Here is a 27,745-nt window from a genome sequence, read left to right as displayed (position 1 = left end):
GAAAATTAAAACTGTTTTTTTGTTTTTACTTTTTAATTTTTTATTGTAATTTATTGCAATTTATTCACCCACTCCACATCTCAGCTGCAGCTCCCTCCTTCATCTCTTCTCAGTCCCAGAGAATTAAAACTCCCGATCCCTCCTCCCTCATGGCTCACTAAGATTTTCTGTCTCACTGTGATTCAGTCTTGGTCATTTGTGTGTTTCTAGGAACTTATCTTCTAGATTATTTTAACATTCTAGATCACCCAAATAGTTGGTATAAATTGTTTCCAGTTGCTGCATATGGTCCTTTGTGTTTCTATAGCTCGTTTATAATATCTTCCTGTTCATTTCTGATTTGAGGCTTCTCCTTTTTATAATACTTCTAAATTTTCATTACTTCTATCTTTTCAAAGAACCAACATCTAATTTTATTATATTTTCAGTTACCTTTCCTTTATTTATTTCTTGTGTGTTTTTATTGTTCTTATTTGTTTAGGAGGAGAAATACATACATACAAATATACACACATGCACACCCACACACAAGTGCTAGTTTTAGTTTTTCTTCTATGTAAACTGAGACATGTCTGTCTGCACAAGAAATTGTAGGGAAAATGACCCACAGAGCCCCTGCAGGTTCACTTGTTGCTACTATAGATCTTAATATATTATACATGGTGTGTGTGTGTGTGTGTGTGTGTGTGTGTGTGTGTGTGTATGTGTGTGTGTGTGTTTTATAACAGAGATTTATTATGTTGACTTTCACACTGGGGACAGGGTAGTCCAGTGCCTTTCTGCACACTAGAGAGTCATAGGACCTGAGGCCTCAGAAGTCTCAGCCAGCCTCAAAACGAGGCATTCCTTGAAGAGTCACTGGTGTTTAACTTACATGAATAGAATGAAGAAGCTGGAGTTTGATGGCAGCAGAGATAAACATACACATACAGGAGAAAGTGAAGGCAGGCATTTGCGTCTTTTTTCTCAAACCTTTTTTATCAGGGCCATATGCTGGCAGGCACCATCAATCCTGAGGCAAAGCTGGTGAGCTTTCACATTCATACATTTTTGTGCATTATTTAGCATTTTGTTCCTAACAGATTAACGAATCCTTTTAGCACTACTATGATTGTCATGGTGATAGAATCCTTCAGCCTTTAGTCTAAAGGACAACCTTGCCAGGCATTGTATTCCCACTTGGCATTTCTGTTCCTTCTACAAATGCATATTCCAACTCCCTCCTGGCATGTGTGGCTTCTCCTGAGAATTTGACCAGGAATTTTAGGGCTGTTCCTTTATATATGATGCTTTTGTTCTCTTTTGCTGCTTCAGAATTCTCTCTTTTGAGAATTTAATTAACATGGCTGCCTTGTTGTTTTGAATTGATTACTCTCGGAGTATTTCAAGCTTTCTGGATCTGGATTTCTGTATGTCTCCCAAGATTCAGGATGCTTCCAGACATTGTTTATTGCCTGTTGCTTCTTTCCTTTCTATCTGAAACTCCCATCAGTATGTATCTGAAGACATCCCTTCAGTCTGCCATGATTTATTTACTCTTTTTGTTGTTGATTTTTTGCTTTTCCCTCTTTTGTCATATTAAAAAATAATCTGCATTTGACTTCACTAATTTTGTCTTTTGCACAATTAAGCCAGCTGTTTAAACTGTGTCTGCTTTGGAAGACAAAGTTGATGGACATCAAGTTCTAGGTAGTATGTATCCTATTTTACCCTGAATTAAAGGGGCTGCCCCTGAACTGAGTTTTCTGGGGCTGGTGATGGGGATTTTATACTGCAAACCTGAGATTGGATTCTTTGAATGAGATCTCTTCTCTTCCTTTGGTTTCTAGGTGACAATGATGAAATGCTAGCAGGATTCTTGGGTGGGCCATGCTGCTCTGGTCTGTGGCTGAAGGGAACTAAAACCTAAGTGTAGGGCCATCTCAAGATTCTGCAGAGCACTGTGGGAAACATCTTCCAGTCTTGCAGAGGCAAGCCTTTCTCAGGGTATGGGCAAGAAGAACTGGAACGAAAAGATCCAAGTCTATGAATCCAAGTCAATGATTTACTATAGGACAGTGGCAGAGAAGTCTGCCCTAGACATATCTCCCTATGGAACTTTGGCTGAATACAAATGTTCCCAGACTAGATAGGAGTTATTTAGCTGAGCTTCAGACCTGTCAAGATCTACTGGGAACTAAGAACAGGCATGACCCAGTGTCAAAAGTAGGTGGGTCTCCCATGAGGATTGCTTTGTTCCTGGGTCATAGTCCCGTGGGTTTTATGGATACTCAGGGGCCATTCAGCATCTGCTATGAGAAAGCTCTGGCACAGTTGCCATGTCTCCCTCTAGGTCCATGTGTTTGTAGGACAAAGCTGGACTAACAGCTAAGGGACTACCACTGAATTATGGAGAAACCCTAAGGTGATCAGACCTTTTTCTATGGCTCTGTTATGAGACTCTTCTCTTACTGGATAGTTTCAGAAACAGGCTCTGAGTCGGATACTGATGTGACCAACCCATTTGGAGAATACGACTGTTTTCAAATCATACCACAGAAAACAGAAATAAATTGTTCAGTGAGGATTCGAGGGCAGAATATGTTGATAGGAAACTAATATGTAGCAACAGCCAGCATGTTCTCAGAGGGTCTCAGCAGAGGGCAGAGCAGGAACGTGCAGGAAGATGCCTATGACATCGTGGCCATGTGGCCTTTCAGGCCTCTCAGCCCATGATGCAACTTTGCATCCTGGCTTAGCTACCAAGATGCCTCTCTCACAGGCACAGCTTGACTACTGGTGCTATAAAGAAGGCAAGCTATTTGTGGAGTGAATGAGGCTAACCTTTCTCTTAGCTCTACCACACTGGTTTTGTACTGTGGACCAAATCAATGAAAGCATGGCAGCTGACACATGACAGTCACTGTCTCTTAGAGCTCTTCGGTTAGGAGCCATTCTGGTTTAGATGGTCACTGTTTTTTTGTTTTGTTTTTATTTATTTAAGTTTATTTACTTTACATCCCAAGGGTGCCCCCTCCCTCCTCTCCTTCCAGTCCTTCTTCTTCCTTCTTTTCCCCTTTCCTGCTCCATCCAGAAAAGAGGAGCCCTCCTCCACCTCCTGTATCAACCCTCCTCAGAACACCAAGTCACATCAGGACTGAGCATATCTTCATCCACTGAAGCTAGGCAAGGCAGCCTTGCCAGGGAGGAGTGAACCAAACGCAGACAATAGAGTCCATGTTAGAAACAGCACCCCCCTCCACTCGCCAGGCGACCCATGTGACCCAGGGGCCATGTATGTGCAGGGGGTTAGGTCTAGACCATGCATGCTCCTTAGCTGGTCTCTCAGTCTCTGTAAGCCCCAGTGGGTCTGGGCTGCAAGTCCCAGCATCTGTCTTGATCCACTGCTGTCTGGAGTCTCCCAGAGGACAGTCATGTTAGGCTCCTGTCTGAAAGCATAGAAAAGTATCACAAATAGTGTCAGGGGCTGGCTCTCTACCATGGGGTGGTCTCAGGTTGGGCCAGGCATTGTTTGTACATGCCTTCAATTTCTGCTTCTTCTTTATCCCGCACTTCTTGTAGGCAGGGCAATCTTCAGATCAATGGTTTTGTCGGTGGGTTGTTGTTCCACAAAACCTTTGATAGTCACTGTTTGTTTTTGTGCCAGGCTAAGATCAGTCTGGCCGCTCCATCATCGAGGCAAAAAAGCAAGAGCAATAGGTGTGCCAGCAGACCATTGCTAATCTTCCCAACAGTGAAGAAGCTGTGGAGCTGAGCAGAGGAGCTGTAAAACCCAGGGGTAGTTGCTGTGCCAAGAGAGCTCTGAACTGTCTTGTGAGACAGCTGTGAGAAGAGAGGCATGCAGGACTGAGGCCTGGGGTTGTTCCCAGGTACCCTCTGGGGGCTGTAATGAGGCTACTTGGGGTTGCTCCCACCTGCGTTACTCCTGAACAAAGAAAATGAGAGGCAAGATGAACACTTCACTGCTCCCTGAGATGGTTTTATGACAGCGACATAACTGTAGGTACCAAGGAACCTTGAGCAGATGAGGAACTTAAGACCACAATGAAGGAAGAAAGTTCAAATCTGAGTGACTGTCGCCAAAAAAAGAACAGTTATCCTTCATTGTCAACTTGACTGGATATATCACCTATACGTCTATAAAGAAACAGGCCTCGGGAAGGTCCATAACACACCAGGAAAAAAGGCATCTATCTTTATGAACTAAGTAGCTACTGGGTCCTGAGCCTCTCCTGAGTGCAGCCATTACTGGAGATACTTTGAGAGGGAATCTAATAAATCCCCTTGTTAGTAATAGATATATTTTAATAGTACACGAATGTGCGCACACACACACGCATGCCCACACACACATTGCTTTTGTTGGTTCTGTTTTTCCAAAGAAACCCTAATGCACAAATCTCAACAGTGCAGGAGCCCACATTCATCCACCAACCTGTGTTATATGAACCTTTCCAGGAGGCATAGTATTCTCCCATACAGAGGACCCATTTCCACAGCTCTATTTTATGCTGGCCTTGAAAGAGATAAGGAATCATTGACCTTGTTCTTTCTGCACTTTGGGAAGGAAGGGGTGGGAGAGGGCAGAAAGGAAAGGAGGAAAGAGTGGGAGGGAGTAAAGACTACAACTGTGGGTCCTGTTGCCCATCTGCTCAGATTCTGAAAATAACAATGAAGTTTTGCTTCATAACTTAGAGAGGGACCCCATTTGTTTCGAAGTGCTCACCTTACCTAAGAAGAACCGGTGAGGACCAGATGGGCTCTGTGAAGAATTAGGCATGTTTCAGATAGAGCACATTTTGCAAAGTGATAGTGAAGTCACCGTTCTCCTGATAAATGCTTTGATCTGTTTTGCAAAAGATGATGCCATGTTTAAACACTCATTCCAAAAATAAAAATGCTTCTCTATAGAATGTGTCAGGCAGTCAAGGCCTCCCACAGTACAGTGTTCTCAACGCCTGTGAGCCTCAGGGAACAGCTTCAGGTAGGGTGCAGGAGCAGAGCCCCGGCACCACACAGCTCAGTAGGAAGAAGGACCAGCTGTGAGATTAAGGACTGTATTGGATGACAGCAAAGGTCAAGTCTGCATGGGGAGTTGTCAGTACCGGGGTCCAGTGGTCGTCCTCCAGCAGGGTGTTTATTCTGGAGGTTCGTGATGAGACTAGAGAAGCAGCAGGCTTTGTCTTTCCTAAGACCACGGAATCTTCTGCTGTTACCAGGTAGCTGTGTTGGAAACCGTGGCGGGGAGGCAGCTGCTTTGCTGATGCTCCCCTTCCATTCTATCCAGGAAGGGCTCCTCTCTGCCTGCAGACCTCCCAACCTTGCCAGCAGCAAACGGGTGACAGGATTCCGATTTCCTTCTCAGTGAACTGTCTATAAACCCACAGAGAACTTCACTTTATAGACAGAAGACTGACAGAGAGAGAGAGAGAATGCCTTGCTACATGGGTTCCTGACACCCACCATGCTGCAGCTGCTTCAGTGGGCACGTAAAGAAATCAGTATTCTGCAGAAGCCACAAAGACTCTTCTGATGGACTCTGGTCACTACTGCCTTGGCTGGCGACCATCTTACACAAGTCCTGAGATGAGTCTTTGCAGACTTGAGGGTACTGCCATCCCCACACACCTGCCCGGCTGCCCCAACCAGACATCTTTCTTCCAGATGTGACTCATACATGATACTTTCAGTTACTCCTCTGTGACTGACCCCTCAAACCCTCTGTCTGCCTCCCCCCTTGCATCACATGCCAGCTTCTCTGTAGAATCTTTCATTTCTATCTCTGGGGAATACTCAGCTTGACTGTATGGGATTAGTACCCTGTGCCTTGATGGATACTGAGGCCTCCACTTTCAGACACAAAGATCGCTTTTTAGCTGAGCAAGATAAACTCATCACAAGTCTTCCCATTTGAACGCTAAGTTGATTCTCGTTTCCTTTGTGTGTAGAGATTTAATAGGCTCTCAAGATCTGAAATGAAAATAAATAGGAAGAGGTTTTAAAGTTGGAAGAATTGAATCATAATAGATGAAAGAAGCATAACAATGCTCATGACTCTCTCCCCAGAGCGTGCTCCTGCTGCTCGCTGTGCTCACAAATCTTTCATCTCCATCAGGGGCACAGGCCTCTGACTTCTCTGCTCCTGACTCACTGCCGTAGGCAAAGTCATTTCATCTTGACTGTCTGTCCTCAGTTTACCAGCAATCGTTATCTTTGCGATAAAAAGAAGAAACCACTGAGTCAGGGGGTTTTCACAGAGGTAAAGGAAAGAACCCAGCCAGTGGTTCTGATCCAGGAAAATTAGTATCAGATCCAGAGCCTTGGTTGAGAGTGGAGATGGTGAAGCTTCTAGAGACACCGACTCTCCCAGTGTGGGTAGATCTGGCTCATTAAATGTAGTCTGAACCCTGGGGGCTGCTGTGACAAACCTACACAGCCCAGGGGCCTGACAGCATCAGTAACTTGCTTCTTGCCATGGAGTGTGGACTCCCAGGTCAGGTGTAAAGAGACTGGCCCTCACTGCTCTCTGATGGATTGCCACTGTTGCACTTCCATCTCACGTGTAGAATGTGGTAATGGAGCTCCTTCTGGGGTCTTTAAAAGGACACTGATGTTGACAGACCTCTGGCCTGTCACCCACGAAGACCAAGTCTCTCTCAAGGATCTTCTACCCAAATGTCTTCTTTAGAGTGAACTGTCTTCCGTGTGTGGAGTTAGGAGGAGACTCCTCAAGCTATGCCTTACAAATGCACTGTGCTTCTTGTTCAGTGTAGAGATAGTCCTAAAATGGTAAAGGGTTTTCCCAGCCAAGCAATTTTCTGGCATCAAAGGTTTTTTGTTTGTTTGTTTGTTTGTTTTTGTTTTGCTTTTCTTTACTTAGATAAGGCCCCCTCAATGCCAGTTTTCCCAGGTAGCAGCACGACTCCCGTGCATCTATGCTGTGGTCCTGTCCCAGAAGAAAGGAGTGAAATGACAGCCATCATCGCCAATGTAGTATTACCAAACTCAAACCAGAAATCAGGTTCAAATGAATAGTGAGTTCTGGGAAGAATGAACAATGTGCTCCTGGAAACAGCAGTTGCCATGGTTTCAGAGCACAGGGATCTTACAGTTTCTCCAGAGCAGATGTCTTTAATATCAGGCACAAAGAGAGGGCTGGAGTCAGAAGGCCCTCCTGTCTCCTGGTAGTGACTGTAGGTTCTTGTCTTTGCTAGCCTAGCCTTATGGGTAAACTTGGGCAAGTGCTTAACGTATATAAGCTCAGTTTCTGAATCTCAGTAATTACAGCACCTTCCTCTTAGGATGAAGATAACAGCATTGCAGTATTTGAAAACTGACCCACAGTATTTATGACAGAGGAAGGGTGTCTGCCAGCTGGCTCTCCTTGTTGTTTACTTTAAATACCATTTTTTGCAAGATGTGTAAAGTATCTTTAATTGTCCTTCCCATATTATTAAATATTTTACTTCAAAGGCTTACAGAGAAAATGCAAAGAGAATCAACATACTTTCAGTTGAAAAGCATAAGAATTATTTGTACATTGTTGATGTGTTTGAAAATAAACATCAAAAGGGAAGAAATCCCAACCGAACACCCCCGTCTAGCCTTTAGGGGAACCCACCCACACATGTGCATGAGCACATGTACACACCCAAAAAACCTTTTATCATTTTTAAAAGGCAGAAATAGGAGAGGGGCATAGAATGTTATATTCTAGCCTTTTTTTTCCCCAACTACTGGGGGATTCCCTCGAGACAGGGCCTCACACAGCAATAGCTGAGACTGGCCTTGAACTGATTCCCCAGCCTCTGCTTACTGCACCCAGTGAAATTCTTTACTCATTTTCTCAGCTCTATAAAAATCAGAAAACATTGCTCAAGGCTCCTGGAGCAGAATTTAAGCACCACATGGACTAAGAACTTGTTTTCAGTTTCTGCCATTATCCAAATAAAACAGAAAGGCACAAGTGACCAGAGGATTTGTTCCTATGTTGAGCCAAGTGTATGGCATGGATGAATCATAGCTTATCCCAGCTCTGTGAGCATCCAGACAGAGCAGTTCCCTGGTACATGAGGCCCTTTAGGAAGCCAATATATTTGTTGATGAAGTTTTCTTATGAAACACTTGGGACATCATTTAGTATTTGATCTTGCAATGAAAAGAAGGCTTATAGAGGAACAAGGTATAGAAAGGCAGGGGCCGGTCTCCATTTCAGATGAGAGCTCAACTTCCATATCCTTAATCAGTTTTTCTCTGATGTATTTTACATAGTACTTTCATAAAACATAATCAAATCCTCTCAAAATTTCTTTTGGTCCCATTACCACTGTTTCCTGAGAGTCCACTCAGACACAGACAGAGGGCTGGACTTCACTCCATCGTCATAGGGCTCCAATCATCACCCTCGGAGGATGGTAGCCTCCTCACTGACAAATGAGGACCAGAGCCCTGGAGTCTGCTTCTTTTCCTGTTTGTCTGAAAGATGAATACAGTCCAGGCCCATTTTCTTCTGTTCTTGATTGAATTTATCACCACCTCTGTATCCACTTTAAGGCTCTTGATCATTTTTACCAGAAAGCTTTAGGATATTGGACTGATTTTTTGCTTATTTTAATATGTGTGTTTAGTAGTTGAGGCATTTTGGTCTTTTGGAAGAGCCCTGTTGCCTTGCTTCTCCGTGTTTCTTGTGTTCTTGTGCTATGACTTGCACATCTGTTGGTTTGGGTATCTTTTCTATTTTGGGGGGCAGTAGGAGTCTTCACATCTGGTGTACAGAGAACATCAGCACACCAATACTTGCTTCTGTTGCAGAAACCTTCCTTTGGGGGCTGGATTTGGGGGAAGCATGCCAGGTTAGCATCTCCCGCTTTGCCACTCAGTCCTGTCTTTCTGCTGCTTGCTCCTTTTCCCAGCTGCTTAGCTGCACAAATCACTCCTTGGTGAGCTGTGTCCTTCTCACAGCCTGACCCTGCACAGTGGACAGCTCACATTTTCTATTTCTAGACAGGACATGTCCCCAGTGCCCACACTTGACTGTTCCACCACCCACTCCCAGCTCTACTGGGAAAGAATCACAGGCAAACAGATGGCCCAAACTGTGTCCCTGCTCTGGCCTTTCCCACATGCTGGGTCCAGTTACTCCAGCACAGCTGCTAAACAGCACAGCTATACTTCTGTGCATTCGGCCAAACCTTGCATTCACTGTTGGTTCCTTTGTCCTGTGATTTAATTATCTAAGTCTAATCTCTAGACTTAATTCCCCTCCTCAGTCGCCTACCTAGGCTGGCTTCTCTAAGCACTCTCCTTGCCTCGTTACTCCAAGGGTCAAGTCTCCTCTCATCTTCCACAATGTCCCCTTGGCCTATTTACACCACAATTTTTGTTTTTGTTTTTGAAAATTTATCACCCACTTCTCATCATACCATTTCTTTGCTCAGGGCCTCTCAGTGACTTTCTAGTGCAGTTAAAATAAAGGCCATGACCTTGCAATGTCCAAAATAAACACAAGGATGGATTTTTGATGCTGTCCAGTGCCACAGAAAGTAATAATTTGTCATGCAGAACGTACAGGTCTAAGGAAGCTGTACAGGGGACAAGAAACTTCAAGATAAAGGAGTTAGAGACAAATGGCTCCACCAAGAAGACACAGTGGAAAGAAGCAACTAGAAAGAGGGAAGGCAGGGACAAGCATGCCTGGCCCCTTCCTGAAGCCATCCTGTCGGCAGCCTGCACCTTCACTCTAAACTCACCTTCACCTTAGGCTCATCCTCTGGTAAAGCTTTCAAAAATACACTCATTACCCTTCTTGGTCCATCAGGCTGAAAAATCAGCTGGAAATAATTAAATGTTTCCTTCTCATTCAAGAAGTACTAATTAAGTGGGGGGGGCAGTCAAGGTTATCTTCATTTTTGAAAAGAGAGTACTCACTCACTAGAAGCTGGTAAGTCTCAGTAGTCCAACTCCCCCAAGTCCTCCCCTGCTTTTTTTTTTTTTTTTTTTTTTTTTTTTTTTTTTTTTTTTTTTTTTTGGTGCCTACTGAATTAGAAATGGTTCGCAGTGAGCAAATATAGCATGGGTTTTCATTTTGGTAAGGCTAGCCAACTGTACCTGTTGACTAGAAGATTAAGACCATCTGCTTTTTCCCTAGCACAGCAGGGGCTGGAAGCACCTGGCCCCTGCTGGATGGATGGGGAGCAGTGTCTTTCTCCTCCCAGCTGACTGCTTCCCTGATGTCTTCTCTCCTGCTGCAGGTCCACTGCATTGGAAGTGCTGGCCCTGGATGGCACCAGCACAGGAGTCCTTCAGTTTTCCACTGCCCAGGACTGTGCTGACTGGTTGCGTGCAATCTCAGCCAACATCAGTGACCTGACACTTCAACACGTGAGCATAAGGCCCAGGGCTTGCTCCCACTCTTGTTTGCGTTAGCAGTAATGATGAAAATCTTCCAAGTGTAAATAACCCCCTGCACGGTTTGGTCTGCGTGCAGAACAAACACTTGTTCAACAGATCAAATATCCAACTCAAATAACTAAAACTTGAGCTATTAAAACGTGTCCGGATACAAACACTTGGAAACTTTCAGATCAGTTCCCTCCATCTCTTTCTCTCCATCCCTTCCCTCTCATTCTCTGTCTTGCCACACACATACATAGGAATGTGTGTGTGTGTGTGTGTGCCCGCGTGCACATGTATTCAAATGTCTTAATACAATGTGCCATTTTTATTTGGATAAACTAGCTGAAATAAAAGTATGATACACACACACACACACCCTGGTTTTCCTCTGGCCTCTTCAAGTATGTGCACACATACACATGAGCACAAGCATTTACACACACACACACACACACACACACACACACACACCATGAACATTTAATTTTTCTTAAATTTTAAAAAGGGCATACCTAACCAAAAAAACATGTACTGTGTCTCACTGAAGACATCTGGGCCAGAAAGATGCATTCTGCACCTTGGGTGATGTGTTTAGTGTTCAAAGTCAGTAAGGTTGGTAAAAGAAAGAATAAATACAGATGGGTTGGAGAGGAGAACATTAACCCCTTGTTAAGTCTCTCATGAAGTGCAGAAAGCTATAGCCATTTAGTGATGGCAGGATTGACCAATAGCCAAAGGCTTGGCTCACTTCCCAGAAGTCTTTACTCCCTCCCAAGACCCATGCTGTATGTTTGTTCTACATGCCTATATCTGCTTTTGCCAGCCTGATGCAACCTGTAATACCCTGTATCACACAGCCTAGTGGCCGTCGTTCCCTTGTTCCTCATCTCCTGCCTTGTCCTGGACATTGCTGGACGAAAGTTAGCTGAATAACCTGAGACATTTGGGGATGAAGTGATATATGAGCTTTCTACTCGGAAGACATGAGAGCCATCTTTCTTCTATTGTATAAACAAACACCTGCCTACATTCTCAGTTTTAATATTCAATGCTTTGAATCACTGTGTGGTCTAAAAGGATAGAATTTGTTCTTTGTTTAAATTAAATAAATAAATAAATAAATAAATAAATAAGCAAACAAAAGGAGACAGGTGGGGCTGGATTGACATCTGAAGAAAGTCCAGTGAGTACAGGGTTCTCCTGACTGGACAACTTTCCCAGGTGACCCCTGGGCAGCCTGGCAGGGCAGACATGTGGATTCACAGTCATGGGTGTGGGTTTAGCTTCCTCTGAACTTGCATTTTTTTTTCACTGGTAAAATTACTGAAGGTGACATCTGCAGTGTTTGGAGAAATAAGCAAAGAATGGACTACCCACTGTGGGCATTGGTCAGTGTTGTTTGCTAATGTGACACAGAGTAGAGGCCACATGCCTCATTTTTTTTTCCCTATATAGTAAAGTTTAGGCAGCTGTCACCTCACATTGCCCTCACTTCAAGGGCTTTGGAAACAGCAATTTTTAGTGTGCCCTTTGTTTTGTTTCATTGTTTTCCCTCTTTAAGGATTATTGTGATAAATTTGTGTTTGCTCTGATTCGAAGAGAGGCACAGTGTAAAGAAAACTCATTTCCAAGGAAGTTTCCTGGGCTGATGAATTTCAGCTGCCATTTAGACAAGCTGAAAAATGAAGGCATTAATGCGCATCACGCTGACCTCTTGCTGTCTTCCCTCTGCAGATGAAAATGGCAAATAAATGCTGCTCTCCCTGTGATCAGGTAGGTGTGTGCCCTTGGCTCAGTAAAATAGCAATCCCTAAAAGTGGCTGCTTCCTCTTATGAAATTTAGATAGGAAAATGCTAATGAGAATCATACTAAATTTGGTAGACTCTACCCTATATGTAAACTCAAAGTTCCTTTTTATTTATTTGGGAACACGTTGGGGATGGTTCTGATCACCTGTGTTTACTGAGATAAATGTTGTCTGTGGGTTGTATTCAGTAGAGGATGTGATCTGAACAAGGTTTTGAGAGGACTGTGTGAGCCCAGAAGGGATTTAGGGTACAGAAAGGCCAGTGTACCTTGGGATCATTTTGTTATGTGATGCTGTTGATTCAACAGCATAGTTCTTGAAGGGAATACGGGAGTTTATTCTGGAGCCAAATTTCAGTAACCATGGTCCACAACACACAGGTGGAAGCCACCCCCAAATATTATATTCCAGTTTTGTACCAGTTTCATGAAGTTTTAATTAATAGAACAGAGAAATTCATAAGTCAAGATTCTTTTCAAATACAATGACATGAATATCAGGCCGTTTTTTTATAGCAAAGTGAGAAAATCAATACTGTAGGTTTCACAGGTTGTTTGGTGGCCTTCGTAGCTGTGGAGGTGGTGGCAGCTAGTGGTCTGCTAACACATCCTGAAAGATCTACCTGATAGTAACGAGGATGGTAGGTCAGACATGGAGGGAGCCGTGACTGGTTATGAAGGGAGCTAAAGATAAATTAAGATAAGTTAGCTCTGGGACTGCAATATCCCTACTCTCTCTGACCAAATTGTCCTTGTAGGGTCCTCAGCACTGAGGTGGAGCTCAGTTAACAACATCCTTGTCTGTACATTGCTACGAGGAGGCACTGACCTGGCAGTGAGATGGTGGGTGAGATCCTGTCACCCGATTCCAGGCAATGCCCTCACGTGGTGCATTACCTGGGACAAGGCTTCCCGTGACACGCCCCTTGCCAGCATCAGCTCTCCTGAGAGCCCCTGCCTCTCTCCATCATAGAATGCTTATAGTCATTTATTAGGCTGAGCATATGGGAGGACACTTATTTACACTCCATTGGTTGCTGTACCACATCTTTAGTAGGCTTTCAGAAGCATGTGCTATAGCCTCAAGAAAACTAATACCAACGAATTCCTCTCATTTTAATCGGTGCTTATGAATGCTCTTTAAAGAGTGCTTAGCATCAGAATCCAAAATCAAGGCAACAACACCCACGAGAACATTCCTCTGTCAATTCAATGTTGACCGAGATAGACAATAAATTCAGTCAGCAATTTAATTAGGTCTTTTCATCAGCGTTTTTATAGTGATAATAATTCCTCTAAATATAACTTATTACTTTCAATATTTTATAAATTAATCATCAACTGTTTTGTTTTATATAGCTTAATGAGGGGTTAGCTACTTTATGAGTAATACTTCCATAAGTGTCTTCAAACTAGAAGAGCATTCATTCTACATCTTCCAACATTAAAAAATTTTATTCCTGCTAAACTCTGCAGTTTGAAAATAAAGTTCCTACAAATTTTTCTACTAAGACTTCTCTTGTTTCACACATAATCAGTTTTCTCAATTTATCTGTTGCTGCTGAGATGTGGAACTGAGTTTGTCTTTTTTTTTTTTCCACAAATGATTTACCATTTTTGAAATTGAATTCTATTAGATACCAGAACCTGGAAGCATCTCTAAGATTCTATACTTCCGGAGTCAGCCCCTTCAAACATGGCAAGGAGTGAGATGCTCCTTGCCCTAGGCTTCCCCACCCAATCCAGTGGGGGTCACAGTGCTTCTGCCTTCCAGAGTCCCTTAACTACAGGAGAGATTGTTCATGATACACAAGGTGGAAATGACTGGTCTCCTGGAGATGAGAGACTAGTGGGTTCCAGTGTGCCACTGGAAAGTGGAGTCTTTGGGACGTGAGTCTGGATTGCTTCAGATAATGGTGGAAAGTGGAGTCTTTGGGGCGTGAGTCTGGATTGCTTCAGAGAATGGCGGGTTTGTGGGTGTATGGAAACAACTTGCCTACGCGGAAGGAGCACTGTCCGAGACAAGAACGTGTTTCCTTTGCTTTGGAATTCACCTCTTCCTGTCACTGAATATCAAGGGCCCACAGTGAGATGACGCCTCTGGGGACTGCAGGCTCTTTGAAGAGCCCACGGGTGCTACAAGAATCACCTTTCACACCGGCGACATCAGCTTCATCTGGTGAATTCTGCCACACATCACACCTGGCTGACATGACATTACACACGCCCTGCTGATGAAAGCCTGACCTCTAAGGCCAGCTGTGTCCTCTGGCAGCAACGTAGGAAAAACAAAAACAAAAACTGGCATCTGGGCCTTAATTTCTTCACCTGTACAGCAAAACAAACTCATGTTGGGCAATCCAAATCTGAAGTTTTGTCCTCTGGGATTTTATTTATTGATATATTTATTTCTGGACTTAAAATTTGCCCAGGATCTTCATTAGAATTCTTACATTGGACATTGACATTGGACATAGCATCCACACCATGCTATGCTGGTGGCTTTCAAATCACCCCTGACATCCTGAAGGTCTGGGGGTGCACCTGTAGAAGGTGGTATATATTTGTTCCAAACTACACACACACACACACACACACACACAATATTTTGTGTCCTTAGGAGTCCTAAAATTGAAAAGCAGTATTTTCCCACTTTAAACAATCATTGATTATTGGTATATAACAAATAATAAGTGAACAAATGTGAAAAAAAATAAACCAAAGGCATCTGTCTTAGTTAGGGTTGTCATTGCTATGATGAAAGACGAGACCAAAAGCTTGGAGAGGAAGGGAAATTATTTGTCCAATACTCCCATATCACTGTTCATCATCAAAGGAAGTCAGGACAGGGCTTAAACTGGATAGGAATGCAAACAGCAGGAACCTGGAGGCAGGAGCTGATGCAGAGGCCATGGAGAAGCACTACTTACTGGCTTGCTCCTCATGGCTTGCTCAGCCTTATGTATTATGCATCCCAGGACCAGTTCTTATAGAACCAGCCTAGGGATGGCACCACCCACAGTGGGCAGCACCCCTCTCCCCCATCAATAACAAATTAGGAAAGTGCTCTACAAGCTTTCCTACAGCCTGTTTTTTTTAATGAGGTTCCCTCCCCTCAGATGACTTTAGCCCCTGTCAAGTTGGCATGAACCTACCCAGCACAGCTTCTGACAAAAAGAAGAAGAGAAGTCTAGAAGCTCATATAGAAAGCAAAGAGCATAGGTTCTTACTCCTGGCATTTAACCTTATAAATTGTTGCTCAAACTAGAGAACTCTTATCTAAAACAAAGACCACGGTGGGTTGAAGAGATAGCTTAGTTTGTGAAGTGCTTGTCTTGCAGGCATAAAGACCTGAGTTTGGTCCCCAGAATCCACATAAAAAAAATATCCAAGTGTGGTGGTGTGTGTTTATAATTCCAGCATTAAGGAGGCAGAGACAGGAAGACCCCTGTGGCTCACTGGCCAGTAAGTCCAGTCTTGGTGAATTCCAGGCCAATAAGAGACTTGGTCTTCTTATCGGTTCCTAATAAGGGGAGCAGGGGCTGTTTCTGACATGGACGCTATTGCTGTTGTATGCTTTTGGATCACATCTCCCTGGTGGGGCTGCTTTGCCAGTCTACCATGAAAGAGGATCTGCTCAGTCCTGAGGCAACTTGAAGTACTGAGGTGGGTTCCCAGGGTCCCCTCTTTCCTGAGGGGCAGGGGACTGTGATTGGGATGTAAAATGAACAACTAATTAAACAGTTAAAAGTTTCAAAAAATAGAATGGACAGCCCTGAAGAAGGAATGAAATCTATTGTTGATCTCTGACCTGCACACACGCACACAGCCAACACAAACCTAATGGCAATAAGCACAAACTAAGAACTCTCACCAAACTGAGAACCAAAGTGTGTTCACCCTAATAAAACTACAAACAGCTTTATTTATTTCTGCAATTTCTATCTTGGGATTTCAATTCAGGGAGATGATGATGCCTTGATTAACATTCCAATGATAATGTGAGCAGCACAGGAAACTGGCTTTTCAAGCAAAAGGGAAAACAGGTGTGGAGTCACAATCTGGTGTAGGCTTAACCAGTATCAACACTGACCCAGCAAGGAACAGGACTTTCCACAGAATCAATACCAGAACAGATAGATGAAATTCTACTCCTCTGTGGTGATGGTGATGGTGATGGTGATGGTGATGGTGATGGTGATGGTGATGGTGATGGTGATGGTGATGGTGATGGTGAGGCTCTGGGTCCCCCTTTAATTATGTTACATGATACCATCCGGTCAGTATTCATGAAAGTGTGATATACACTTCCTACAGCATGCAGTGAATCATTAAAAACTTCATAATGTAAGAGGTAAGATTAGCTTCCTGTAGATTATTTATGAACTAGCTATACATGCATTTAAAAAAAAATGAATTCACAAGGAAGTCAATGTTCCGAATAACAGCCCAGCTGTAACTTCTGTGTTATCCGGGCAGAATTAAATTACACGTGGGATGTAATTAAGTTCATATACAGCTAATTGGTGATTCACATTCTTACTGTCGCTGTGGCTAGAGCAGCAGCCTCGTGGCCACTCCTCAGTATGGAGATTTATATGGGAGGCATGGTATTGGCCAAGTGTAAAGAGACCAGCGTCACCCAGACACTGATGAAGTGAAGGGCAGAGCACACAAGAAGAGCCAAATGCTCGTCACAGCACTTTCAGAGCTGGCACTGGGTTCCCAGCTAATACCTGTAGCCCTGACAAGCCATAGTGGCCCTCAAGTGAACTGGAGTCCAGGGGTGGTCCATCCTTGTTTGGATTCTGCTGCTATGGGAAGAAAAAGCTCACAGCATCTCTGTTTCAGCCAGGAATCCAGAACTCTCACCTTCAGCTCTGGCTCACCTTCCAACTATCTACAGTGGCTGTCCATCATCTCCTGTGCACTCATATTTCTCTACACCCAAGGCTGAACGTCGTCATCTTTTCTGTGGATGCACATCACATTCCTACTCAAAACTCAGCACATTGAATATGGCTGTGCAAAGAGAAGGAAATATGAATATGGCTGTGCCAAATCCAGGAGACAGCCAGGAAGGACTTAACTTTCAGCAGTCTTCTCATAGTACAAGCATCATTTTGCTTCTGTCTGTGGACACTGCGCCAGGGGTTTTTCTGAAACACAGCACTAAATTCCTGTGGCTCTCCTGTGGAATTGTGGATTCTAGCCCCATTCCTAATAAAAGCTGAACTGTGTTGAAGACATCCAAGTCACACGTGCCATTTTTGAAATACCATTGTCACTTTATCAAATCACATTGATCTGACTCACCTAGTTGAAACACCTGTAACAGCTCAGCCGGTGAAGGGCTTGCCTTACGGACATTTAGAGTTTCATTCGTGTAGCTGGTAAGAAATAAACTAGACATGTGCTACATGCTGATAACCCACTGGGCTGCAGAGACAGGGAGAATCCGAGAGCTTGCAGGCCAGTCAGCCTACCAGACTTGACAAGTTCAAAGCCAGTGTGAGACACTGTCAAAAAAAAAAAAATAGGACAGTGCCTGAAAAAAGATAAGTCTTTTGGACTTTACATCCATGTACAAACACATGCAAGACACACCATTGAATATCTGCATACATTGCTTACACATGTATATGCAAATTCTAATAAAGGACACAGTTACAGATTTGAGTGGCAGTCATTTGTATTCAGTACATGTTATAATGGTGATTATATTCAGCCATGACTGCTATTTTCCACAGAGTGTGTCTTGCCTGTATTTTAACTGTCAACTGACATCTTGACCTCAATGACAGGTCTATTGTGCTAGAGTGAATAGTTTCAGGAGTTCTGGGTAAAAGTTGATGCAGGGCTGTTCTATTTCGGGCCATAAAGATTGCTAATGAGCACTCTGCTTCTGCTCAAAAACTCTGGACAGGAGATCCTCAGTCCTGAAGGACTCTGGATAATGCTTGAAATGGTGCATATAATTTCTCATTTAAAGTTCTGAGAAGGCAGACCTGGTGGTGCACGCCTTCAGTTACAGCACTGGGGAGGCAGAAGCAGGCAGATCTCCATGAGGTTGAGGCCAGGATAGTCTACATAGCAAGTACTGGAACAGCCAGGGCTACATTGTACTGGCCAGCCTAAAAAATAGAGAAAGAAGTGAGGCAATTGGGAACTCTGTCTTATTTTAGGTGTGTTTTTTTTCCTTAATTGGTTTTCCTCGAAATGGCAAAATGTGGAGATGGGAAAATTAAGCTGAAGTTACTCATACTATTTACTACAAAGTATTTGTCATATATAAGTTTAGGTAATATGAGAATTGTTCTTTAACATGGCTGAAGTCATTCACCAAATTCTCAAATTGTATTAGTATTTTAATTATATACCTAAACCACATTCTGATTCTGTAGTTTGTATTTCATGATAAGAGACTGGAATTAGCTGAGTTGTAGGAATCTTGTTTTATATTCTTTTCACTGTTAGAGAGTTAAACTCTAAATAAAGCATTAATAATTTTTCTCATTGTATGATGCTATATGATTACTGTAAACAATGCAAAAATAGCTCATTATGTTTTTACACAAGAGAATCAGAAGGGCTAACCCCTAGTAGAGCATAACTTAACTCTGCATGTGTGCCCTTTCGGCTGTGGTCCTTTGCCTTTAATAGTTCAGCCATCCCTCCATCCCTTTTTTAAGAAATACAGGAATTTCATGACTTCTTTTTTTTATTGCTGAGTAATATTCCATTGTGTAGATGTACCACAATTTCTGTATCCATTCATTCATTGAGGGGCATCTGGGCTGTTTCCAGCTTCTGGCTATTACAAATAAGGCTGCTACAAACATGGTTGAGCAAATGTCCTTATTGGATTTGGGTATATGCCAAGGAGTGGTATAGCTGGGTCTTGAGGAAGCGCTATTCCTAGTTGTCTATCTGCGTACAGGGGTCTTTCCTGAGACTGATACTCCAACCAAGGACTACGCATGGAGATAACCTAAGACCCCTGCACAGATGTAGCCCATGGCAGTTCAGTATCCAAGTGGGTTCCATTGTAATAGGAAACAAGGACTGTCTCTGACATGAACTGATTGGCCTGCTCTTTAATTACCTCCCCCTGAAGGGGAAGCAGCATTACCAGGCCACAGAAGAAGACAATGCAGCCACTCCTGATGAGATCTAATTGACTAGGATCAGAAGGAAGGAAAAGAAGACCTCCCCTATCAGTGGACTTGGGGAGGGGCATGCATGCAGAGGGTGGAGGAAGGGAGGGATTGGGACGGGAGGAGGGAGGGAACCACAGGGGGGATACAAAGTGGATAAAGTGTAATTAATAAAGAATAAAAAAAAAAAGAAATACAGGAAACCCACAACTCAGCTGCTGTGTAGCACCTTACCCTACAAGGCTGAGTGTTTGCCCCAAATTGCCCTATGCTTCTATCCTGTCTACTTGCATTAGAACATGAAGATTAACCCAGGCTTATTCGATTTCCCGCCTTTTCTGGGCATGCTGTGTTGAAGTCAGGGAGCATAGCATGTTGAGTGTGGGCAGCATCCTGCTCTCAGGACATTCTCATTAAGGCTTGGCTTTTAATTTTCCAAGGTTTCCCTCTGCAGGTGGTGCACATGGGCTGGGTAAATGAGAGGCTGCAAGGCGCTGATGACAACTCTCAGAGCTTCAGATCCAAGTTCTTGGCCCTGAAAGGCTCCTCATTCTACGTTTTCAACACTCCTCCGGTAAGGATGGCTTTGCATCTTGTGGGTGCGGGGGCCTGTGGCTATAGTTATTCATATGAGGTGGATCGCAGATAGATTGGACCCTGGAAGGAGGCAGAGACAGATGGGTATTCATGGCCCTCTCCAGGCCTCGGTGGTGCTGCTTATGGATTCACCACAAGTGGCTTACCTCAAACTCATAGAGTTTCAGTCTTTCAGTCCACTCAGCCAGTTAGATGCCGCCGTAGCATTTCTCTGCTTCAAAATATCAGCCGGTGTGGAGGTAGGATGCAGCCAGCTGCTTGGTTGAATTATATGGGTGGAGAATCCAAAATGTAATGAAAGCAAAGCACAGCCCCTCTCTTTAGATATTCCTAACTAAAGGTCTGAGTACTGAAATTTCCACAGCTACTCTTTCCCACATAACCTCCAGATTTGATTAAAGTGAACAGCCTGCTTTAGCGGGACTCATCAAATAAATGTGAGGATGGATGCTGCCATCCTGTAGTTCTGTTTTCCAGTTCCTACCCACACTGTTCTCAGATTGACTACGTGTTCTGCCTAAAAGCTCATCCTTTTTGTTTTTATTTTATTTTACTTTTGGGAATCTGACCACCAGAATTACAAACAAGCTAGTTTCACATCTCTGAAGAGTCAGAATCCATACAAATAGTGACATACATTCTACCGCTAAAAGGAGATAAGTAACACAAATGATGTTTGGGACAATTTCATATTTTCAGAACCTGCCTTCTTCATTCAGGGTGTGTGTGCTACATAAAATTAAAACCTAAGGGTAGGAAATGGACTCACTAAGAGCACAATAGCTCCACTGGTTTCCCCACTAATGTGCCTTTCCTTCCTCAGGATCAGATTAGGACAGCAATGTATCTAGTCACAAGTTTATTTTTTTGTTTTAAAAAAAAATTATGTTGTAAATTTACTCACGTTACAATCACCTGCAAATTTGCATAAGCACCGATTAAAATCTCCTGAAAGTAAACTAATTAATGTCCCTTAAAGTTAATCGCTGTGGTTTTGCCCAGCAGAGTGAGTGGATATTTTTGAGTAGCATTAGAGCCTTCCCTCATACTCAGATATGACACGTGGATAGTGATATCAGCAGCATGTAGGAAATATTAGCACCGGGGACCACATGAGCGTGTTGTTTATCTGTCTGGATCTTTGATCATGATGGGTAAAAAGAGCTACACGTTTCCCCTAGGCCTGGGAGTCTCCTTCATTCCTGTGGGAATTATGCTGAAAGAAACAAAATGGTAAAAGCAGAGTGGCACGTGGATGAATATTTAGTCCAAAGTCAGACTGAAGTAGCAGGTTTCATTTGTATAGTCCCTGCGTCTTCATATAGTTCTCAATTCTCTGGTGACATAGCTGTCATTGCTGTCCCCGTGAAATGATGATAAAGCCACTGCTAGTTGGGAGGTGAAGTGACTTACATAGACTCTCTGATAGCTGAATGGTCACTGGCTGGGTAATCTCTTCTGTCGGAAGGTGGGGAAACTCTACAGCTGTGTTCAGTGAATTGGAAATATCAGAAAACTCTCCAAATGTGATATAAAGGGAAAAAATATCAACCCTTTGGGTATTTTTTTTGGGGGGGGGAGGCTAGCAAGTCTCAAAAGCATTTTGTGCTTTAAGCCCTCCAATTAACATGAAACAATTTCCAGGAGGAAACAGAAAATGTGCTACTGCAAAGTGTTCCCAAATGTTCGATTCTAAGACAAGGAAAGAGGATGTATGGAGGAAGCCCGTCCAATCACTTTCCTAAGTCAGCTGGTCCCACTGGACAAGCACTCCATATAGCAGGGACATCCAGAACAAGGGTCTTCATAGTGTAGGGCAGTGGGATGCCGGCCACAGTGCCCAGCCACATCAGTGAAAGTAGACCTAACAGCTGTTTCCACTTCTGATTAAGGACAACAAAGGAAAGAGGTTATAATTAGTTTGTGAGTAATTTGAAAGCCTTGATTATGTATTGTACAGCATCATCAAGAAGGCACAAAGACAAAAGTACAAAACACAACAGCTTAGAAGCCAGACCATGAAAAGAGGATTTTCATATTTGTTGGGTTTTATACCACTGACATAGTTCAACACCTATCCATTTCCAGTGACAAACAGGTGAGGTTCATTCACTTGCAGTGGGCTCTAACACAGCCAGCCAGCCTTTCATTAAATAAAAATGTAAAAAACTGAAAGTAGCCTAGACAACATGTTAAATAGAAAGATAAAAATTTACCTTACATAATAGAATAGTGTTGGGCAAAATGAAATGTTTCAAACAATCCATCTTTTGTCCACAATAACCAAAGCTTATTTTAAATCGAGATAGGAGAGATTGTGTAGGACAATGAAAAGAATTACTCCATGTCTCAGTGGAATGGGCTGCAGGTTAATAACTTGAAGCTACAAGTTCTCTTCATAATTGTCCTGCTTACCAGCCAGGGACATGGAACAATTTATTTACCTTCTTTACCCAACGATTTCTCCAGTTATATGTCAGAGATAATAAATCCTGACTGAAACATCCCACCGGGCTCCAGTAAACACAGGATGGCTTTCTTAGAGAAGTGAATTTGAATACTCTGAAGCACATAAAATTTAAAAGATATAAAATCGTGCTTTAAATATTAGACAGCTTTTTGTTGTCATAGCAATGTACACAATATGGTAAGTGAATTTATACCTAAATATTTATATGTGTTCCCTGGGCCTGGGATTTATATCTTGGCATTGCTAGCAATTTCCAATAACAGTTTTTGCTTTGCCCAAATCTAAAACATTATGTTAAGTTTTAATAAATGTGTATTATCACTTATTTAACCATGCACGAGGCTTAAAGTTCCTGAAATTAATGACTTGCAGAGCATCCAGTGTTGGGTTCCCCAGTGCATGGGCCCAGCAGTGCTCATGATGCCCCTCCTATGCAGGAGCAGGAGCTCCAGATGGGGGCTCCCACGTTACTACTCTGTTTAAGTGGTGCGCACACCAATCCCTCCATTGGATGGACTTCATCTCAGTAAAGTCAGCATGTCACATGGAAGAAGCTGAGGTCTCCTCTGCTAGGAATCTGAAGCTACATAAGTGGCTTCTGGGGAAGAGAAACTGTAAATATTCCTAACTGATTGTCACTAGCTTCCCTGAAGTGGTTACAGCACAACCAGCCCTCAACCCAGGGGCCAGTTACAAGCATTTAGGAAAGCTTGACAATGCAGGAAAGTCAAAATAGTCACTAAGCTGTAGTTCCCAACATAATGTCCAAAATTTGAAACAGAATCTGGAAGGACCTAAAGATTCTTATTACAGAAAATTTAGGAAGAGCTAAAAAAAAAATAATAATAATAATGTCTTTCATTCAAAGGACAGTTTGTTTCTGAGTTCCTTCAGAGAGAGGGGGGAGTAGGGGAGGTATGGGGACCAGTGGTCTTTGCAGTGAGGTGTCCTGCTAAGGAAGAAGCAGGCCCCAGTGTGAAAAGAATGTCACCATCCATTCTCTACCCTCCCTCAGCCTACCCTGCACTACCCTACCCTACCCTACCTTACCCTACCCTACCCTACCCAAGACCCTCAGCCCTGTACCTCACCGTGCTCAACCTTCATTGATAGAATATTTATTTCTGACTTGCAAATAAGAATCTAAAAGGTGATGCTTCAGTTATCCGTGTTTTCAAACACCATTAAAATGTGTTAAAATTAAAGTTGTGAAACCATTTTAACAGCATCACATGGCATTAGTGTATAAATTATGTGGTGAAGGCCCTTGTGCCCGCAGGAAGTGTTAGCAGTCATTTTAAGAATGTCAATTAGGCAGATATTTTCTATCATTTGTAAAGGATAAACCAATGAAAGAGCTGAACTAAGTCAAGTCTGCAGATGAGGATGAGTCCAATGTAGAATTGCTGCATCATCCTGATATGACCTGTATCCCACAGTAACCCTAAAAGATACCAATATAGCGTAGCTTATAGTCCAAAATGCCTGCTCTACCAAAAGCCACCTATGGCCAGATAGGTCGGAAAGTCATCAAGCGCCGTGGTTTGGAGGAACAAGAGCAATGTGTGATTTAGAACTCTTTAGCCTCTTCTCACACGAATGCCTGTTTGTTGCCCTCTCTGCAATGTGTCTTTGAGGAGGTGTGAAATCAGTAAGCTTAGTCTCTGCTTGTTTGGATTCTGCACCACCAGGTGAAGCTACTGTCGGGGCCAGTGACTGACATGTTAAGCCACTTTCTAGAGAAGCTAGCTAGGTGATGGCTCAGAGTGCTGACCTGCTTGCTCCTTCTCTGCTCGCAGTCTCGTCCCTTCCACGAGAGAAACACCATGAAAGCTTCATAGCAGAAAATAAGCTGTGCTTGAAGCACGAGGGACACTTCCACTTAAAAAAAAATGAGATCACAGAGAACCTGGTTTGCAAAGTCAGCAATTCTTTTTAAGAAGCATAATTAATAAGTGCATATCTACACTGTAGATACAGTGCTTTATCCAAAATCCCTTCTTTCCCCTGCAGTCTTTCTTCCTTTCCTTCTCAAAAGCTTGGGGGGTCTCAATGTTTCCTCACAAATCCAGAAGACAAGGGGAATGGTGTGGCCAGGTAACCTTTCAGCAGTGCTGTCTCCTGAGACTCCGTTGTTCACAAGTGTCAAAAGAAGCTGAGGTGGCCACCTCACTTACCCCACTAGAGTTTTTCATGGTGCACCAATGTCACTTTGCTAAAAAATTAAAACTGAGGTCACTGAGCTTCATGTGAAACACAGATGGGGGCCAAGGACCTCTGTCTTGGTAAGCTTGGAAGTTACAGTAGCTATACTCAGGCTTCAACCCTGAGCACTTAAGGCAGGGGTCTTCAGAGCTCCACAAACCTTTACTTTTGTCACAACGCAGTTGACCAGGCAGACCTGAGATTCTGAACTTTGCATTTATATTCTGGTTTTGAATATGTAAATACAAGTCAAATAGCTGCTCATGTCAACTGTTTCCTACATGAGCTATGTGGATATCAAGATATGTGCCTGAAAGATTGTTATGTTCCAAATTCAGAATCCACAGCCAGGCTCTAGAGCTATATATAACTAATAAAAGGAAAAAAAAAAAAAAGAAACCTTCAGAATATGACAGATGTTTTGCTGATAATTTCCTGCAAGGAGAAACTCAAAGACTCCTCCTGTTTGCCTTTCTACTGGATTAGAAGTATCCACACCACAGACATGCAGGGAAGGGCTGCTGTGCAGCTAGAACCAGACTGGCTGCAGGCTATCAAGTCTGACTCTACTGGCTCAGTACACATGCTCCTTTCTGAGCAGATTGCCCGTACCCTCTCTCAGGGCCTGCTGGGTGGCAGATCAGGATACACTATGTGAGCAAAACCTGACAGGGATGCAGGGTTAGGTGAGTGAAAGATGAGGGTCTAGGTACATGGCTACTGAGTCTCTTCTCCGGATATGAAGAGAGACTTCAGGTCTTGGTCTCTGCTAAGCCTGTAAGAAGACATAGACTTCAGGAATCCTGGAGGAAAGAGGACAAAGAGAAAGAGCTGTTGTTTTAGATTTTAGAGAGTTTTTGACTTGCAGAAAAAAAAAAAAAAAAAAAAAACAGAAGATAGAAGGTAACCACCTCGCTCCTGACTCCCCCTCCCTGATTCAGGTCACTTTGCATCTGTGCAGCATGTTGAACCAGTGTCATGACATCATCAGTAACCAAATTCATTGAGGCCTAGTGAAACTTCCAGGTGATGACTTTGCCTCAAGAACAATGAAGAGTCTCTTCTCAGAAGTCTGAGCATCTTCTATCTCCTCTTTCTCGGGGATGAGGTCTCTTCCCTGAATCCATCTCAGTGACTGAGATGAGGAGGGCCAGGGCATGATCTGTGTACAACACAAGCTGGAAGTCACTTTCAGCCACTCAGGGGCTAGAGTGGAGATATAGTCATTCCTACTGGATAGGAACATTTAGACAGAAGAAAATCAGATGCCTAGAAAACACCCTGAATACAGCAGAGGAAGGTTCTGAGTTTGCAAATAAGAAATGCCGCCTCCTCCCATCCTTACGTTAGAACATAGAAGTCAGGCTATTCTGCAATACACTGATGATAAGCTAATGATGAAGATGCATCAGAAACAACAAAATACCAGAGCATCGTGTCCACAAAGTGATAATTCATGGCACTGTTAGAATGATTAAAATGTAACCACCCATCTAAAATGTCCAACATAAAGGTCATGCTTACAAAAATGGTGACTGAAATTCTGAGCTAACATTGATATTTTGTTTCTGAAAAAGTAATGATGTGGGAAAATGCTTCTATTACAAACTGCATTTTGAAATGGCAAAATTATGAATATGTATAATGCATATTTAAAGATCACATCAGCTATTGAGGGAGCATTCTCTGAGTAGTGTGTTTAATCATTTTTTTTTGTTTTTATTTTAATTCTCTCATAATATTCAGCACTTCTCTAATGGGAAAGTTGGGCATGGTGCCCACCCATGTGTGATTTATTTCTGTCCAGTAGTACCGATGGCCCTGGGGCTCTGCCTCAAGGGGCAGCTGCATCTCCCTTGCCCAGGTAAACAGGACTATAAGGCAGGAGGGCAGGAGCAGCTTCAGGCTCAGTCTTTGAGTTAGGACAGTTCCGTCTTGGGAACCCTCGGCACCTTGGCATTCAGGAGGGGTGCAAAAGTCTTAGACATATCAAATCTGAAAGATGCAGCAAAGACTATCATCTGCTGATTCTAGACAAAATGCTAGGTGCAAGTGTTGACCCAAAGCCAAGCTGCACGTTAACACTTTCATCCTACGTGCTTTCTACTGAGGTTTAATTTTCCAGTATCTTTTGTTGTTCAATTCCAGTAGCACAGAGCTGGCCCAGGAGCAGCAACAGGTTAAATGGTAATGCATCAGTGTTGTCTCCACATCAAACTCACCATTAGCCAGTGCTCTGGCTTCAGTGGCTTGGCATCTAGGTACCTTGGCAGCATTTTGTGTGGTGGGACAGTTGCAAGGAAGCCACTGGCTGATTAAATGTGTGTGGATTCCTTGTCTCAAAGACAGCACAGAAAACCCCTGTTCAAGTGTATGACTGAAAGACATAACGCATGCCAGCACAAAGGACCCAGATCTGATACTGCTGGGAATTTTATACACTTTTATTAGAGACATTTTAACTCAGAGATTATACATGTGAGTGTAAATTATAGAGCAGAACATATCATTCAAAAGTTAATATTGATGAGCTACAATATGCCGAACCAACAAAAAACATATCCAAGTAAATTGATTAGGTAAATTTTCTATTCATTTCTAAAGGAGCAAAGTCCAGGAAGTTTAGTCCTGAGGAACAGAGGTCAACAGTGTGTCTGTTTGGTTGTCACGCTGACCCATCTCACATTCATGTCCACCTTACATTTTCTCTATTTAAACTGGAATTTAATGGAGTTGAATGTTCATTTAAACTGAAATTATTCCCAGGGCTATAAATTTCTCATATTACTAGTGTGTATCTCAACAAAGTGTTCTTTTTATTCATGAGTTCATGTTGCACACAAAAAGAGGACACAGAATCAGAACTCACAGCAGACTATAAGGTCCACTGTCACCCAGGGCAAGGGAAGGTTAGCATCTAATTCAAGATACGTGGACTCATTCCATGATGGTAAGCACTTCAGTTCTTAGCTGAAGCAGCTTTCTCTTCCCACACAAATGTGTCTGTTTGTTTCCTACAGCTAAGCACACTGGACTGGGGACGAGCAGAACGTGCCTATAACCTCTGTGAGGTGCTGTTTAAAGTTCACAAGGTGGGTCTTCTTGGCATCCAGA

General features: G+C 43.1%; 1 protein-coding gene across 5 annotated transcripts in view; it reads left to right on the top strand.

Moving 5' to 3' along the window:
- Window positions 1-27,745, top strand: part of Sntg2 (syntrophin gamma 2) — a 216,196-nt gene that overhangs the window by 129,832 nt on the left and 58,619 nt on the right. For all 5 annotated transcript variants that reach the window (XM_021643987.2, XM_060366668.1, XM_021643988.2 and 2 more), the window contains 4 exons: window positions 10,251-10,380; window positions 12,130-12,168; window positions 19,814-19,933; window positions 27,652-27,723. In XM_021643987.2, coding sequence (XP_021499662.1) covers window positions 10,251-10,380; window positions 12,130-12,168; window positions 19,814-19,933; window positions 27,652-27,723 — 361 coding nt within the window. The remainder of the gene's footprint in view (window positions 1-10,250; window positions 10,381-12,129; window positions 12,169-19,813; window positions 19,934-27,651; window positions 27,724-27,745) is intronic.

The sequence above is a fragment of the Meriones unguiculatus genome, chromosome 1 (genome assembly GCF_030254825.1).
Source record: "Meriones unguiculatus strain TT.TT164.6M chromosome 1, Bangor_MerUng_6.1, whole genome shotgun sequence".
Classification (NCBI taxonomy): domain Eukaryota; kingdom Metazoa; phylum Chordata; class Mammalia; order Rodentia; family Muridae; genus Meriones; species Meriones unguiculatus.
The sequence above is the reverse complement of the archived record's forward strand: the minus strand, read 5'-3'. Positions and strand labels throughout refer to the sequence as shown.